The following is a 17,344-nucleotide window of genomic DNA, read 5'->3' on the forward strand; positions in this document are numbered from 1 at the left end:
GTGCATAGATGCATATAAAGTTGAGCCTGCTGTTTTGAGCTTCTGGGATCATTTTCTTCAGTTAACTGTCGCAAAAGGAATGGTGAAGGAACGAGGTTCAACTACCTGTCGCGGACCGACCACGAGCGAGACCTGCTCGATGAAAGAGTGGGGAGTTTGTCATCAATTTATCTATTGAACACACACATGGATGGAAACTCTGGAAGCAGAGAGTTATGCCCTCTCTCCTCGTCCCCCGCGCGTTAGGAGAAACGCTCACCGTCTCCCTTCAGCCCCTGAAAATGTTTTGCGAAGCGGACGAGAGCGCCCCTGAGGATGCGCAGAGCGCGTTCCCCTTTCCTACTCTTCACACTCCACAGCCAGCCTCAAGGGAACTTTCGCGCCAAAGGCGTGGCTTCTAGCGGGTGGGTGGGAAGCACCAACCCCGAGAAGCACTTCCGTCGACTTTCTTTACCAGCGCGGGCCAAGGAAGCCCAGGCGCCGCCGGCGACCCTGGCTGCCTCCCTCCCCGAGCGGATGCGGTGCCTCCTCCCGCTCCGCAGACGGGGCTGCCCACCCGATGCCAGGGCTGCCCGGGCGCCTGGTGGCAGGGAGTTGCAGCGGCTGGAACTGCTGCGGGGATTGGCCGGATCCCGGCCGCCCTCTGCCTCCATGTGACGGGGGACGTAGGAGGAAGGCGCAAAGAGAGAGAAACACAGAGAGAGAGATGGAGGGAAGGGAGCAGGACGGAGAAGGGAGGAGAGGAGCCAAGCGAGCCGACGACGAGAGCCATGGAGGTCCAGAAGAGCAGAGGCCAGCCAAGGGGCGCTTCAGGCCCGGGCTGGGGTAAGGAGCGCCCCGGGAGCCGTCGCCGTGAGGGGCAGGGGTTGCGGGTGGGGAGGCTGCCTGTTTGCAAGGGGGTGCAACCGCCGGAGCCTTTGCTTCCCCGCTCCAGGCGCGCAGGCAGCCGCCTCCCTTTCCGAGCAAGAGCGACGAGGGCCTCTGTCAAAGCCGGACTTCTGCCAGAGAGGCTCCCGGCTGGCCATTGCGAGAAGCAGGAGCCTGGGCTGCACAACAGGCCCGTGCGCTCCCTCAGAGTCCCAGCCTCTTCTGGAAGAGAACTTGCAGCCCGTGCAAGAAGGGACGGGGCTTCTTCGGTGCTGAGGGGAAGGCTTGGGGGACCTTTGGGGATCTAGTAAAAAAAAGCGAAACTAAAACCCAACAACTACCCACAAGCTTGAAGGCTCCCCACCCTGGTGAAGATGCTGCTGTTGCAATTGTTGGTGTGCAGCTTGTGGCATGGGATGCAGAGCGGTCCTGGAAGGTGATAAACTTGGGTCCAATGCAAGCGAAAGCTGTCCAGCCTCGGGAAGGTGGTGGTGAGCACGGCCTCCTGTCCTGCATGTTTTCCTCAAAACATTGCCATTGGGATGTTTCCTAAGTTCCCTAGAGTGCAGCAGAAGTCAGTTCTAGGTTGGACAGTAGCTCACCATTCCCCCCACCTTGTTCTTAATTGAATTGCAAGTTTATAGAGGAAAAGGTTGTCAGTGGCTGCTAGCCAGGGATAAAAATAAAAATATTATTATTTGTACCCAGTCCATCTGATTGGATTGCCCAGGAAGGCTGTTGGAGACAGTATGCCTCTGAATTGTCCATTGCTGGGAAGGGCAGTTCTGCTCAGGCTTGTGCTTGCAGGTTTTCTGTGGGCATCTGGTTGGCCATGTGAGAACAGGAGGATGGACTCGATGGACCATTGAGCTGATCCTGCAGGGCTTAGCTCACAATCTTCCTAGGAACCTGGGATCTGATATGGTAGGGAAGGAGCACTTGTTTGGCAGGATGCTGCACTTGTAACAGCAATGCCTTGCCCTCCAGCACTGGGAGTATCAGAGCTGCCGCCCCCAAACTGACTCATTCAAAGTAGCTCAACCAGCAAAATGAACTAGAGAATCTCTCTCTCTCTCTCTCTCTCTCTCTCTCTCTCTCTCTCTCTCTCTCTCTCTCTCTGTGTGTGTGTGTGTGTGTGTTTGCATCACTCATAAAGTAAAGTCTCATTGAGTTCATGGGACTTGCTCCCAAGTATAGGATTGCAGCCATAATACCCCAGGTCTGGAAATAGGTTTGATGCTGCCCCCCTGCATAGGGATGCCTGTGACAAAGAGCTGCATTTCCTAGCAAACTGCTGGCTGGGGTATCACAATGTCAATACTTCTCGTCTCCTTTTGATGGTAACAAACTTGGGCTTTTTTTACTTGGGCAAACCTCTTCCAGGCTTTGAAAGAAGAGAAGCCTGCAGCTCCCCAATGAATCCCAACTTTTCAAAGCCACCCCCTTGGACAGAACATCATTTAAAAAATGGGATGGCCACCAGCTCTTCAAAAGGCTTAAAAGATCAGGGCTGGGCAGACTTTAGGCTTGCATAGTCTACTTGTATCTCTCTCCTTTCGTTTGTTAGAACTTAGCGGTCTGGTGAGAGGCAGCCTGGGAGAGGGTCTTCTTAGTGGTGGCACCCTCTCCATGGAATTTCCTCCCAGAGATGCTTTCTTGGTGCCTACACTGCTGTCTTTTCAGGGCCAGATGTCCTTGTTTTCTCAGGCTTCTAAGGTTCTATGATACCTAGGTTTCATGTGCTAAACTTGTTGTTATTGCTGCATTTTAATGGTGTGCTTCTGCATATTCTACACAGTAGGAACAGAATACTTGTATTTCCTTTTCGGTTGAAATTACCAGGATGGTCCCAACAACAAATAAATCTTGACTTTGTTAGACTTGTTTTAATTTGCTGCTTTGAATTCCTGGCCTTATTATGTTTGGTTTTATGTGTACTTTTTGTACGGATTTTTTATAGCAGCCAGGCATACATTATTTGTTCCTTTTAAAAATGCATTTGTAAATGTGTGTAAATAAATATGTATGCCTGGCTACTTTTAAGATGTCCTTCCTCAGCCGTGTGGGCTTTTTGGATAGCAGGGGAAGGGGCACAGAATAGAGGGTTCCCAAATAGGATTATCCCCTCCCCCCCTGATTACTTTTTTCTTATTTTCAGCTTGCAGTTGGATATGGAGAGCCAAAGAACATCTGTTCTCCACCGGGTGGTCAATTTCGCCCCCAGTCCTCTCCCTGGTAAGACTTGGTGTTGGACGAAGAGCCATGATTCTCACCACTCTGTGATTGTAGGTATTCACAGTCTACCTTTATTCCTCCCAGCTAGGCAGTACGACACAAAGACCACTGAGCCAATCAGCTTCTACCTCTCTGGCTTGGAAGAGCTGGTTGCCTGGAAGCCCACCAGTGACGATGCTTTCAACGTGTCCACAGAGCCGCTGGCCAAACACGAGCCTCCTTTCAACAGCCGTAGGCCCCGCACGCTGGTGTGCCATGATATGAAGGGAGGTTACCTGGAAGACAGGTTGGAACTGGGGCAGATGCTGAAATGGGAGAGCTTCCAGATTCAGAAACAATAATTCTCTTATTGCCAAACTAGCCAGAATTGGCTCAATCTGGTCTTGGCTGAGTGTGCCTTGGTTGCAGCCACATGGATCTGAAGGGTGATTAACTTGTACCAATATTAGTTATAAATCACACTTTGGATGTTTAAAATGTTTCACATACTTGGGGTTGCGTGCAACCAAGTCCTAGTCAGAGTAAACCCATTAACATAAATGCCCCCCCCAGTTAATTATGTTTAAAACAAGCTTTAAAATGTTATTTTGCAGAGAATGTCAGCCTGGATATAAGTACCCTATGCTGGGGGACACGATGAAGCCTATGCTCTGTGGACATTGCGATAGGGGAGCGTATTGGTGCAAAAGACAACAGTACCAGAGGGTGATGTCTTTGGTCTTAAAACAACAGATGCTGAATATTGACATATGGGATCAGCCAGCTCCTTAGAGGCACTAAAAACAACATGGGCAAAGCAGCAACTGCTAGAAACTGATCTCATCTGCAAGGCCCGTGCTTATTTACGTAGCTCATCCTATGATTTTGGCAACAAGGCCTCGTGCCTCCTTGCTAATGCTCACAAAAAACTCCCACCAGAAGTCTCTGAATTTGATCACTGGGATTTGTGACCAAAGCTATGTCAAGGTCCATAAGTGCTAGTACAGAGTTAGTCCCGCTCTGAGTAGGATTAGGACTGAATGCCGCCTGAACTGGGTCCCCAAACTTCATTCAGGTGGTCTGCAGTAGGTCTGTAAAAATACAATTAAAAAGCATTTAGCACCTAGCACAGCGCATTACAAATGTTACAACAGGCAGAAAATTCAATTTAGGTGGTCCACCAAGACCCTCAGATATTTTCAAGTGATCCAGGGGGGAAATAAGTTTGGAAACCACTGCATTAGCTCATTGATCCCTACACTAGCCATGTATGGCTTGCATTATTACTATTGCATTGAAGGTGGTGCCTGCAGAGTAGAAGAAGAGCTGAGCTGAGATTTGAGCTGCTAGCTTCTTGGTTCACAGACCCCAAACATTAGCAGTATGTTTATATAGGGGTGCTTTGGACTGGGCAAAACCTCTTCCACGAAGGCAGCTATGCACTACCAACCCTGATTGCAGCCGTAGCATAGAAGGATATCGCTGTCACTAAGAGGTTCAGTCATACTACCCAGGTCCAGTTCCTGGGAGAGGTCATTCACCAGGGTGGTGTTTTCAGTCCCCAAACCACTTTAGTATTTGTGTTGTGTGCCTGCCGAAGAACGGAGCGGTTTTGTTTCCTTCCTGCACTCCAGTTACGGTGTGAGAAGAACATGCAAAACTAAGAGCAGGGAAAGAGAGCAAGGAAGTAATTGGTTTCTGCAAGCAACCAGGGGAATTTCACTTCTTGTTGGATTCTCTTGAGGGAGGGTTGTGGCTGGGCCACCCTAGCTTCAGGAAATCGCAACAGCTTGGACTGGTTTAGTTCCTCTGAGCAAGATTATAGGGCCTGAAATATGACTCACACCTACTTTGTATGAGATTTGCCATGCTGAGTCTAATTGTACCCTGTTGGGTATAATGCTCTCTCTCTCTCTCCTCTTTCTTCTGGCAGGTTCATCCAAGGCAAATCGGTGGATGACCCCTTTGTGTTCTACCACTGGCGCTACATTGACATATTTGTTTACTTCAGTCATCACAATGTTACCATCCCACCTGTGGTCTGGACTAATGCTGCTCACCGCAATGGAGTCCTCATGCTAGGTGATCTTCGCTGGGCCATCCCCTGGAGCATACGATACACAAAGTGTTCAGGGCCTGTGGGAGGGAGGGCCTCACTCTCTAAGTCACCCTTCCCTTACTCCACCCCTTTGCTGAGTTGCAAGAGGCAGGAGTTGCAGTGGGCGCTACTTCTTTCCTCTCATCAGTTGCATTCTTGATGCATGCTGCAAGGTATCAGGGGTGGATAGCTTGTGGCCCTCCAGATGTTGTTGCTGCACTCCAGCTCCCATCATCCCTGAGACGTTGGCTATGCTTGCTAGGGCTGATGGGAGTTGGGAGTCCCGCAACTTCTGCAGGGCCATAGGTTCTCTGCAGTTGAAAGTCTGGGGCCATCCAGAGCCTCCATTCCTGCTAATCTCCCACAGCACCCTGCTTTCTTGGAGATGCAGGGAGTTTCTGCAAACAGCTGCTGTTGCTGTTCCGCTCTTTATAGCCGTGCTTCAAGGCAGAGGCAACTGCCGACTCCTCTGACATTGCTTGTATTTTGGGTATTCTTCTTTCCCCCGTGGAGGTTCCTCAAGTCTCAGCTCTTAACCTGCCTGCCTTTCCTTGGTGCAGTGGGTCACTGTGCTTGGCTGTTAACCAGAAGGTTGGTGGTTCGCGCCCACCCAGGAATGGCTGCGGGCAGAATTCTTGCGTTGCAGGGGGTTGGGCTAGATGACCCATAAAGCCCCTTCCAAATCCAGGATTTTGCGGTTCTCCTGATGCACAGAGGTTTTGGATGGGCCAGTAGACGAGCCATTCCATTTCTTCCCTGTGTTTTCTTCCCTAACTGTAGGGACCTTCATTACAGAGTGGGGAGATGGTGCAAAGATGTGCGAGTCCTTCTTGGCAAGCGAGGAAGCGTACCATGCCGTGGCTGATCAGCTGGCTGCGATTGCACAGTTCTATCGTTTTGATGGCTGGCTGGTCAACATTGAGAACTCTCTGAGTGTAAGTAAGCAACATTTCCCCTCCCCTCCCCTCCCCTGCCAACCTGGGCCTAGGAGTTACGCTTCATCCATACACAGGCCGTATGTGTGTTTCTTAAAGTCCCTGGCACGGCTCAGGGGGAGCAGGAGCTATACCTAGGGATATGCTCAGTATGCTATATATCCCCACATCAGAATTTCTTCCGTTAGGTCCCTAGAATCCTCAGAACCCCAGGTGGCCTCTTAGCTTCAGAGACTGGCTGGGTGGGCCCCTTACCCCATGGGCTTGAAAATCCCCTCTACATCATCGAACCCCTTTCCTATTTTTATTCCTGCCTGCTAGGGCTGGGCGATACCTGGTTTTCAACCTCGTGATATTTCACCCACTAAACACCGTGATATACTGATATATTATGACAGGGATAGGCAACCTTGGCTCTCCAGATGTTTCGGAACTACAACTCCCATGATCCCTGACCACTGGTCCTGTTAGCTAAGGATCATGGGAGTTGTAGTTCCAAAACATCTGGAGAGCCAGGGTTGCCTATGCCTGTATTATGATGTCTGACGTAAGGATGGAGCTATGCAGAGGCACTGGCTGGCTTCACGGTTTCCCCCCCATGTTGTGATTTTCGTATAGCATACACATCATGATTCGCGATGTTTCGCCTGGTCAAAAATTACAAAACCGATATTGCAACTTCAAACTGGTTTTAGATGACATATTGCCCAGCCCTCCTGTTTGCTCCCCTAATTGCCTATAGCACAGTGATTCTCTTCATCTGCCCATGCTAGTCCACACTGTTCCCTTACTGGCTCATCCCTTAGAGTTGCCCCCTAATCTCTTTCCTCTCTCCAGTTCTCTTCTCACCTTCCTTGCCTTGTCATTTCTCCTCCCTTGTCCTGTTCCGTTCATAAATTTCCTGGGGCCTCTCCTCCAACACTCCTTTTCCATCCTTCCTTTTTCATACCCACTCTGGGCCTCTGATGAATTCTGTGTATTTGCTGGCATCCAGCTGCCTGTCCCCTGGAAAATATATGTTTTCCGAACTGAGGTGTGTCAGTCTCCCTGACATTGGGCAGCATGCATATAACATCACTTGGCATGCTGAATGATGGACCAACGGCCTCCCGAGGACCTGTCGCACTGGCTGATTGGTGCAATTCTTTCATGGCAGGTGTCGGCAGCGCGTAACCTGGCCCACTTCTTGCGCTATCTGACGGCCCAGGTGCACAGAGCTGTGCCTGGAGGGCAGGTGGTGTGGTATGACAGTGTCCTGCAGAACGGGGAGCTCAAGTGGCAGAATGAGCTGAATGAGAAGAACCGGTGAGTGACGCCCCTCCCCATTCTACAGGCAGTGGGTCTTGCCCTGGGGACCAGAGGAGGAAGGGCAGGCATCCGAACCTGAGGGTAGCCCCATGGAGCCTCTGCCCCCTGCCCTGCAGAACCCTGAGATTAAGAGCCTTGCGCTCTTCCACCTGAGCTATCCCATATGTTCCTCGCGCCCCTGCAGGGTTTACTTTGATGCCTGTGACGGTTTCTTCACCAACTACAACTGGACGGAGGAGCACCTGCTGCGGACCCGAGAGATGGCCGACGACCGCCGGGCGGACATCTACGTGGGCGTGGACGTGTTCGGCCGTGGTGTCGTGGTGAGCAGCGGCTTCGACACCAACAAGGTAGGCTGGCTTTGGGGGCCTGCGGGAGGCTTGCTGCCCTTGTGACTTGGAGTTCCAGGCTGGAACCTCCCACAGTGCCTGAGGGCTGGAGAGGACAGTCGTGATCGCCTTGGGCTGGGCGGAGTGAAGCCTTTGAAGATCCAGCCCTCCACTGTTGCCCTGGGTAGGTTGGCTCCCCTGTTACAGAGGGAGGAGGCAGGGCAGTTGCCACCCTCTCCGCACCCCATGGCTGCCCACACTCCGGAGATCCCCTCACCCCCCCGCAAGAGGAAATGGTGACTTGGCGTTCCTTGTTTCCCCACAGTCCCTGCGCATGATTCGAGAGCAGGGCCTCTCGGTGGCCATTTTTGCACCTGGCTGGGTATATGAGCACCTAGGCCCGACCGACTTTCTGAACAACGAGGACAAGTAAGACCCAGCAGGGAGAAGATGGAGGGGCTTTCGGAGGACTCATACCTCCTCCTGGTGGAGGGGGGGGGGCTCTGTGCAGCAGGTGGCCCCTGCCGGAGGGCCTGCCTGGCTTGGCTTCACTTCGCCTGACAGCCTGTGACTGTCCGGACCCCTGTGGCCTATTATGGGTGCAGCAGTTACCCAAGTCTCCCTTGGGGTTTGCACGGTGGCGCGGAAGGCTGCTCAGCGCGACTCCTCACTCGCTTGCTTGTTTGCAGATTCTGGGCCCTGCTCTCCGATCTGCTGCCTACTCACAGCGTTGGTTCCCTCCCCTTCAGCACCTCTTTCTGCCTGGGGATGGGGAAGAGACACTTCCACCATGGGCAGGTAAGAGTACCGGGCAGTTTTGCGGGGAAGAAGCACAACTTCCTCTTTTAAGCCTTTGCAGCTTGTCAGCCGCTGCTTTGAAACAACAACTTGCTGCATGTGATCTATACAGACTGGAGACCCAGCAGGGCCTTCTGGGGTAGCTCACCGGGCTGTATCCCCAGCCCAGTTGATCTATCTGCCTGGAGTGTCAGTGACTAGAGGCCTCAGATTCTTAACCTTCCGGGACACTCGCTTTCAGAGCTAATTTTCCCGCAGTCGTTCCTGTCAAGGGCTCTGCAGGAGGGCTCTTGAGCTTCAAGTCCCTTTTCACCCACATTGGAGCCTGAATTGCAGAGAATGAGGAGCACAACTCTATAGCTTCCTCCATCCCTTGCTGGCCGGCTGAGTCTGTGGCTTGTTTCCAAGTTGAATTTCCTCCATGCCCCCCCCCAAAGCCTTTTAAAGCTGGGAAGGCAGCTCATCTGTCTTTTATTCCCTGGGCTTCTCTTGCTCTCCCCCCTGCTTTCCTTCCAGCCAGGGTCGGCTCTCTTCCTACTTGAATGCGTCCTTCTGCAGCCAAATGGTGTTTCTATTCCCCAGCCTCTGCTTCAAAGCAGTGTCTGATGGGGTGGTGGTATGATTGGCAGCTGTAAGCAGGGGGAAACCCTAGGCAGGGGTGTGTAATCCTTTTAGGGCCTGCCAATCTTTCCTCCCCTCGAACTCCTGGTCACTTTCCTCCCTGCCAGTCTTGTGAGGAGCATGTTTGTTATTGGGGGTGAGGGGGGCAAACTCTGCCCGAGACCCTGGAATATGGGCTGCCAGTCATAGTGAAGGGAAGAATTTGCTAATTGTATTATTGAGCCAAATCTGATCATAGTTTCCTATTCCACGAATGCCTTATTTCTTAATATGCTTTTCAATGTCTCTGCGTCTCTGCACCAAAGTGTGTCAAAGTGCAAAGCAAAAGGAACAGGATGCCCAGCTCAAGGCCGGATGAGCTGGCCCTGTCTGGAACACAGAAGGGCTTATCAGTTGCTATGCCTGATGCGTAGTCTTACTCAAGGCTGCTGGAAGTGCTAGCTTGACGTGTAAACTGAAGGCTAAAGGCTTTGTCAAGCCAGCATGTGTTTACGCACAGGACGTGTACTAGTGACCCCCACTTGCACTGCATTTTTGTTTGGGGGTGATTTGGTTTGGTTATTCTTTTAAGAATCAACAGCGGCATTGGATTGTAACGTGCTCACGCCTTCAGAGGTTAATCGGAGCTACCAGTATTGAGAACCACGATGAAACCTTAGCAGAGCGCTTCCCTCAAGAGACAGGCATCAAGCAAGACATCGCCACTTTGGGGGCTCCAGACAATCTCAGCCCTGCTTTTCTCAGGGCTTCAGAGTGTCGGGGGAACTCCCCATTTTACAGCATACTCCTTTGCATGCCCCCTTGGAAGTAAGCCAAGAAAGTATAGAATTTCAGCTTCTGATCTCTTCACAAGGCAGGCTAGTATAGCAAAAGTGTATAGGCTTTCCAATGCGCGCCCCCCCCCTCCCCCAAGTGCTTGCGGGCCAGGAAGAAAGCCCTGAACTATTTCAAAGGAAAGAATCAGCTCGCTAATTAGGTATTTAAGAGGCTTATCTTCCCAGTTTGCCCAGGAAGACTCCTAATAGTGTAAGAGGCCTGATGCTTCCAGATGGGAATTTGCACGAAGCAGTGAAACGCAAGACCTGTAATGCTAGCTTCTAGATACGTTTTCCCTGGGCATGTTGGAAAGGTATGCTCTTGAGACTTAAGGGAACACAAGAATAATCCCGTTCAAGATGGAAGGCAGTTTTGTTGCCACGCCTAGGCTGAGCTCATGGTGGCTCTTTTCCTCTTTATCAGGAGGGTAGGATGGAGCCCTGGTACAACCTGAGTGCTCAGGAGGTCCAGCCACTGTACACCGAGCGCAGGATGCCCCATGGGGGCTGGCTGAGGACGCGCTGTTGCCTGCAGGATGCCTGGTGCGGGGGAAGCTCCCTGCTGCTGGAAGGGACTATCCCACCCAATGCAGATCACGTCACAGCCAGGTGAGCAACGGTTGAGACAGCTGCAGCTTTTTAAAAAAATTGGATGTGGGAGTCACATCGGTGTGTGTGTGTGTGTGTGCTGCTCTTGCAAAGGGACTTCCTTAAAAAGCTGGTAGCAGGCAGAGGAGAGCAGAGCAGAGCATGCAGACCATATAATGAACAGAGCCGTCTTCCCCATTGGGCTTAGTGGTGTGTTGCGCCAGGGCGCTGGCCTCTCAGGGGCACCCCAGCGAGTAGGGGAGTTGCGCAGCTTTGCCGGTAGCCTCCCCTTTTCCTACACACCCACCAGCTGTGCCCCGTCAACCATATGGTTGGCCGGTGTGCAGCTTGCCTCCCAAGCCTCCATGGGAGGAGAGCGATCCCCACAGAGGCTTGGGAAAAGGTCAACAACTCTGGGAAACGGGGGGGGGGCGGGGCGCCGGAGGGATCTTTGCACCACAGTGCAGGATATGCTTAAGACGGCCCTGATAATGAACACAGTTGTCTGCACCTGTGTGCAAAACAGGCTTGCATGAACAGGCCTAGGTGGCATGAATCGTGGACGTGCGGCTGTGTGTGTGATGCAGATCATTCAGCCCAACTCCTGCCCTCTTAACTGTTTTCTCAACTTGAATGCTTTCCCGACATTCTCTTCTTAATCCAGGGAAACTGCTACGCAGCCTTTCCTTCCATTAAGAAGCCTTTATGGAGACCTACTCTAACGGTCTCTTCTCTGTCATGGCGCATCAAGGGCTGACCACGTTCCGCTTTCCTGGGAGCTGCTTCTCAAAGGTGGAGCAAAGTTAGAGACTGTGACTGTCTGCCCGCCTCTACAGGGATCCTGACAAGCATTTGGCTAAGTGGGGTGGTGGTGGTGAGGCTGAGCTGGGTTCCCCCAAGCAAGGGGCAAATTTGGAGGGAATACCACGTTTGAGACAGTCAGGATGTTGTCATCTGGGATAGAGGAGTTTTCATGGGCCGTTTCATCACGGAAAGGAGGGGGTTTGACCTGGAATCTTCAAGGCCGAGCCGTGAGCTCAGTGAGGTCACTTGGGCAACTGGGCGGCCCTGCGGGAAGCCTCAGACTCCTTTGTGCATCCGCCCTTGCCACTCTCAGTGTTCCTGCGTGACTGTGAGAATGAGGCCTTTTCACCTGGCGCTCCTAAACCCCTTCCTTTTGCAGGTGGCGGCTGCCTAGTGCCCAGAGTTGGCCGTGACTGTGTCCTCTCTCTGTCTCTCTTCCTGTCTGTCTGGGGCTTTTGGGGGCGGGGGTCACCAGGCTGTTTTCCTTCCAGGTGCCAGCACCCCCCCGGCTGTTCCTGGTCTTAATTTATAAACACGAGGCCTCTTCCCAAGGCGTGACCTTTGCACCGGTGTTCACCACGCGGCAGTCAAGTTCCTGTTTCTCCAGCGGCGAGTCGGGTGAGGAAATGCCAGGCTTGCTTTGGGGGCTCTCACTCTGACTGCCCAAAGGAAGGGGGCTTGTGGATCCCCCTCTGTGGGGCAGCAGAGGCCGGGTGAACGATAGCTTCAGATATTGACTGATCCCTGTTCTGCTTCTCCCTCATTGCTCTCTTCTTCCCCCCAGGAGAACCAAGGAAGCACAAACCCTCCCTACTCCCCACGCCTCCCCATTACCTTGCCCAGCTGCTCAGGGGGGCTGGACCACGTGGGAAAGATGACTGGCAAAGTCGGTGAGTGGAAGGGATTGTCAGAACCCATGACTCTTGGGTTTCTTTCTCCTGGAACTGACCATTTCAATGGTGGCCTGGCAGCCTTTCCCCTCTTGTCGGATTTTTGTTTGTAAACCCCTGGGTAGGGGCCTGTCGTCACCATCTTTGACGGCTCTGCACTAAGTATTTTTCGCTCCATAAGACACACTTTTTTCCTCCTAAAAAGTAAGAGGAAATGTCTATCAGCTCCATCTGGTACGCAGGCTGAGACACTACCTGCCTGCAGACTGTCTCACCAGAGTAGTGCATGCTGTAGTTATCTTCCGCTTGGACTACTGCAATGCACTCTACGTGTGGCTACCTTTGAAGATGACCTGGAAACTACAACTAATCCAGAATGCAGCAGCTAGACTGGTGACTGGGAGCAACCGCCAAGACCACATAACACCGGTCTTAAAAGATCTACATTGGCTCCCAGTACGTTTCCGAGCACAATTCAAAGTGTTAGTGCTGACCTTTAAAGCCCTAAATGGCCTCGGTCCAGTATACCTGAAGGAGCGTCTCCACCCCCATCGTTCTGCCCGGACACTGAGGTCCAGTACCGAGGGCCTTCTGGCAGATCCCTCGTTGAAAGAAATCAAGTTGCAGGGAACCAGGCAGAGGGCCTTCTCGGTAGTGGTGCCCGCCCTGTGGAACCTCCTCCCATCAGATGTCAAAGTGAAAACAGCTACCAGATTTTTAGAAGACATCTGAAGGCAGCCCTGTTTAGGGAGGCTTTTAAATGTTTAATAGATTATTTTATTTTTCTGTTGGAAGCCACCCAGAGTGGCTGGGGAAACCCAGCCAGATGGGCGGGGTATAAATAGATAAATAAATAAATAAATAAATTATTATTATTATTATTATTATTATTATTATTATTATTATTATTATTATTATGGAGCGAATGTGTGATCCCTGGAGCCGAATTGCCCAGCGGCGAAAGGCAGATCATGCTTTTTTTTTTTTTAAAAAAAGAAAGAGTAAAAGGCTAACAAGGTTGTTGTTTGGTCGTTTAGTCGTGTCCGACTCTTTGATCCATGGGGTCACGAAGAGTCGGACACAACTAAACAACTAAACAACAACAACAAAGGCTAACAAGAGGGAAAGAGGGTGTTGAAAGGAACCCGCTTAGCAGCTGATTGCAAGAAATCAGGAAGGGAGATAAGAGACGCTAGCTCCCTGCCCGGCCCCCTTGCCCAGGCCTCCATTGTTGAATGTTCTGCAGATGGAGGCTGTTTGTTTCCCCAGCGACATGTGACTGGCTGATTAGATTATCTTTCTGGAAATACTAGAAATGGCTCCCTTTCCTTTCCTAAAGAAGCTGCAGAACTGTGAGTGGAACCCCATAACCTCATAAAAACAGGATTTTTCCCCTTTGCAAGGTAAGCTCAACAACTTTGAGCTGATCCTCAAAAATTGAGCTTCCCCCCTTTGCAAAAAAAGCTGCACAACTTTGAGCTGATCCTCAAATATATGGAGCTTCCCCCTTTGCAAAAGAAGCTGCACAACTGTGAGCTGATCCCCCCCCCAAAAAACGAGGCTTTTCCCATTTGCAAAAAAAAAGCTGCACAACTGTGAGCTGATCCCCTCCAAAACAGGGCTTTCCCCCTTTCTTCCTCTAAAAATTAGGTGCGTTTTTTGGTCAGGTGCGTCTTATGGAGCAAAAAATATGGTAATAATGGGGCCTGGCAGGGACGGTGTTGGGGCCTGGGAACGTAGTGGGCAGCGTGGGCAGCGTGGGGTGGGCTTTGCAGTGCTCTGCAAACTGACAGGACCCTGGCAGCTTACATTCTCTTTCTGTTCCCCTCAACAGATGCTATGAGCTGGAGCTCCAGGACTGCTTCCTGGACCAACTTTCAGTGACTGTGTCACGTCGCCAGTCTGGCCAGAATGAGGTGCCCTTTGTATGCCGCTTGGGCAGGATCTGGGTGAGTAAGCAGTGGAGGCTAGGATGGTAAGCCTCAGGAAAATGGAGAGAGGGGTGAGGGTGGGGTCAGCCGGCTTCCCCATTGGCTGCTGCTAGAGGGCTGGGTTCTCTGTGGGCCTCTCGCAGCCCTGCTAAGCCCGAAAGGAGGAAGGTATTTGCCCCTTGTTCTTTAAGTAAGGTGCTATGACATAAAACAGGGATGTGGAAACGGTTACCCCATGCCCCCAGGGGCTGCTTGAAGGCAATGCAAACCGTCCTCCTGTTTTTGAAAGTTGGCACCTTCTACTCTCTTAACCAAGTTTCTCTGGAGCCTGGCAAGCTCTCCTCCCCCCTCCCTTGCTGATTCACATACTCAACATCTATCCTTTGCAGCTGCAAGGCTTTGCCACTGCAGGCCAGGTGGTCTTTGATGATGCAGTTTCTTTCTCATCAGTTCTGGCCTCACAAAGAAATACTAAGACCAGGCCAGAACTTCTTGCTACCACTGATCCCTGGGCAGATGGTTGCCTTGCCCTTGGCATTCTTGGTGGCCCCAATTTATAAGGTGGGAGAGGCCTCTCTGCACCCATCTCCCTCCATCCCACTCCTGTTTCTTTGGGAGGCCCCTTCCTCCATTTTTATACCCGCCCTGTGCGTGTTCCTCCATAGGTGCTGGATGCCACTGCTCTGCGCCCGCTGACATCCGCTGATGCTGCCACCCCAGTGTCGCCTTTAGAAGTTGCCCATGTCCGTTGGCAACGACCTTCAGCTGGAGAGCTCTCCCTCAGCCTCACTTTGCGCTGGACCTACCCTCCCAGCAAGGCCACCTGCTTTCGCGTTCACTACCGTAGGGGCTCGTGCGGCATTGGTCCCGAACCTCATCTGCTCCCAATCGGGGTGGCGTATGCCCCCCAGTACCGGGTGACTGAGCTGACCGTGCCTGGCGCCCTTTCTGAGTCTTCCTGCCGCTTGGAGTTTCTTGTGGAGCCGGTACCCGATGATGGGTTCCAGGTAGATGCTGCAATGTGGGGGAAACTGGTATTTGTGTACTCTGATCCAAAGCTACCCAGTCCTGGCCCAGAGCCTGAAGGAACCTCATCCAGTTGATTTACATTTGGATCCTAGTGGACAATGCACTTCTCCGCTCCCCAGATCTGTTTTATTAGGCCCTTTTTAAAGAGGGAAGAAGGCTTTTTATTGAAGGCACTGGCACTCACGTGCTCGGGCATCAGAAGCCCAACCACAGACAATTCAGTATCCAAAGATAATTTTTCATTGGGGAAACCACTTTAGTGGAATAGTTATCATGCACTAGAACAACAACAACAAAATATTTCAGGGAAGTACATTGCAACAAAACAATTCCACACTGTACTTGTGATATGGGCTACAGAACAGACTTATCAAGTCACATTAAACTCTTAAAACATCATTTTTAAAAACCTGTACCAATAGTTACCTATCATGTGGGCTTAAACAATTCGAATTGCAGCTTTTTTGATGCTGAAGTAATGTACGTATTTTATCATTTACATAAACTGATAAAGCCAGGGCAGAGGTGGGGAGGGTGGCCTAGCTGGCATGAGCCTACGATTTTGAGGGGCCTACTTCCAAGTTCCCCTGTTAGAGGCAAAGGGGGGACCCATTGGTAAAGATTATTGAAATGGGGCCTACATTTCCCATCTGGCCTGGGTCTGTTACCAGCTTTGCACCACCCTGGATAAAGCTGCCAGTTCTCATCACCAACATGTTTTCTGCAAAACCTAACTGGGAGACTGTAGCTTTTGAAGTCCTGGGAATGCAACCAAATCTCTAAATTTCTTTTGCCCTGAGAAAATTCATGATAACATACACCCCCCCTTCAATCTATTCTACATTTCTTATTTATAAGGAAACTTTAATTATGACAATGTATCAGGCACTCACTTAAGAAAACTGAAGCCACAGGAAGGTATTTTGGATGAATAGCTTCAAAAAGAGTAGCCCTTAAGGGTGGAAAAAAGTACACATGGGGGAATTCTGAAGTCTTTCTAGTACCTGGTGAATTTCTGCCTGCTCCTTCAGACTGATTTTAAATTATTTTTTTTTTGCTCTGGTTGAATAATTTTATGACTAAGGAAGACATGCAAGTGAAAACGGGTCTGGCAGATGAACTGTTTTTCTACAAAATATGTTCTTGACTGGTGATTTACATTGACACTTTTTACCTCCTGTGTCTTATGAAATGATAAAATGTGTGCTTCATTACTTTTTGCATTAGGCGCTCTGGATATGCTGATACCCTTAAACTGCATAGTGACGCACAACAATTCACAACACGGTTATTTATTTATTTTTCAAAATTCCTTTATAGGAATGTTTTTAGTAGCATGTTGCAACTTTTAATGAACTCTTGTCCTTGTGCAATTTTGAGCCCTAACATTGGAATACAGTATAGTTGCTGTGTCGTGCCACAAATGCCTTTGTTGAGACAGCAAGTGATTTATACAGTGGAATAGCTCCATGTTCAGGGCAAGGTGCTGAACTCCAGAAATTTAAGAGGGAAGTTGGAATAGCCTTTTTTTTAAAAAGCACTCTAGGGATGGAGATGTGTGCATTTTCATAAGGTCTTAAATGGATGACATAAGGGACAAAAGGAATGCAGAGTTTTGAATATGTATAGTTCTATAATTACAATACCAAAATCTTAAGGCTAATCAACCATAACTGAAATATTGGACAATCACCGTGTTTATTTGCACACCAAATTCTTGCTCTATTCTAAACTTTATTTTACTATATCTTAAAGAGTCAGAGCTATTTATAACTTCCACTACTTTTTCCACTTCCTACTTTTCTTGAGCTACTAATAAATTCACAATAAATGTCTCGTCTTCTCTTTCTCTTTTAATAGATACAATTGAGGTAGTAGTTAGAACAAGCATACCATTCAGAACGTCAAGCAAAAACCACTCAATGTTTGATTTGAGGCATTTTGAATTCAGTTGTTATCAGCTTCAGTGGTTACAGGCTTCATCATACAAAGTTGGTATTACGATCCTAGCTTTTCCTGAAGCTGGTAACTCTAGTTTGAGCTTGGACTGTGATTAATTGAAGATTTCCACATTGCATTCAGGTGCACCACAAACTGAGGAGGGAATGGGTTGTGTG

At 50.3% G+C, this 17,344-nt stretch overlaps 1 protein-coding gene across 3 annotated transcripts; it reads left to right on the forward strand.

Moving 5' to 3' along the window:
• The first annotated feature begins 434 nt into the window (after nt 1-434).
• Nucleotides 435-17,060, forward strand: ENGASE (endo-beta-N-acetylglucosaminidase). Of its 3 annotated transcripts, none has more exons than XM_035104190.2 (14): nt 435-825; nt 3,026-3,102; nt 3,187-3,388; nt 5,015-5,163; nt 5,960-6,114; nt 7,271-7,419; nt 7,607-7,772; nt 8,077-8,180; nt 8,441-8,549; nt 10,410-10,594; nt 11,853-11,995; nt 12,162-12,267; nt 14,102-14,216; nt 14,864-17,060. In XM_035104190.2, exons 1-14 carry the CDS (start codon nt 560-562, stop codon nt 15,299-15,301), a joined length of 2,364 nt encoding a protein of 787 aa, XP_034960081.2. In that variant the 5' UTR covers nt 435-559; the 3' UTR covers nt 15,302-17,060. The 3 variants fall into 3 exon arrangements, with proteins under 3 accessions (XP_034960081.2, XP_034960082.2, XP_034960083.2); XM_035104191.2 differs by having other exon boundaries at nt 5,975-6,114; XM_035104192.2 differs by lacking the exon at nt 435-825 and adding an exon at nt 851-1,358.
• The last annotated feature ends 284 nt before the right edge of the window (nt 17,061-17,344 follow it).

This window comes from Zootoca vivipara, chromosome 2 (assembly GCF_963506605.1).
Source record: "Zootoca vivipara chromosome 2, rZooViv1.1, whole genome shotgun sequence".
NCBI classification, from domain to species: Eukaryota; Metazoa; Chordata; class Lepidosauria; order Squamata; family Lacertidae; genus Zootoca; species Zootoca vivipara.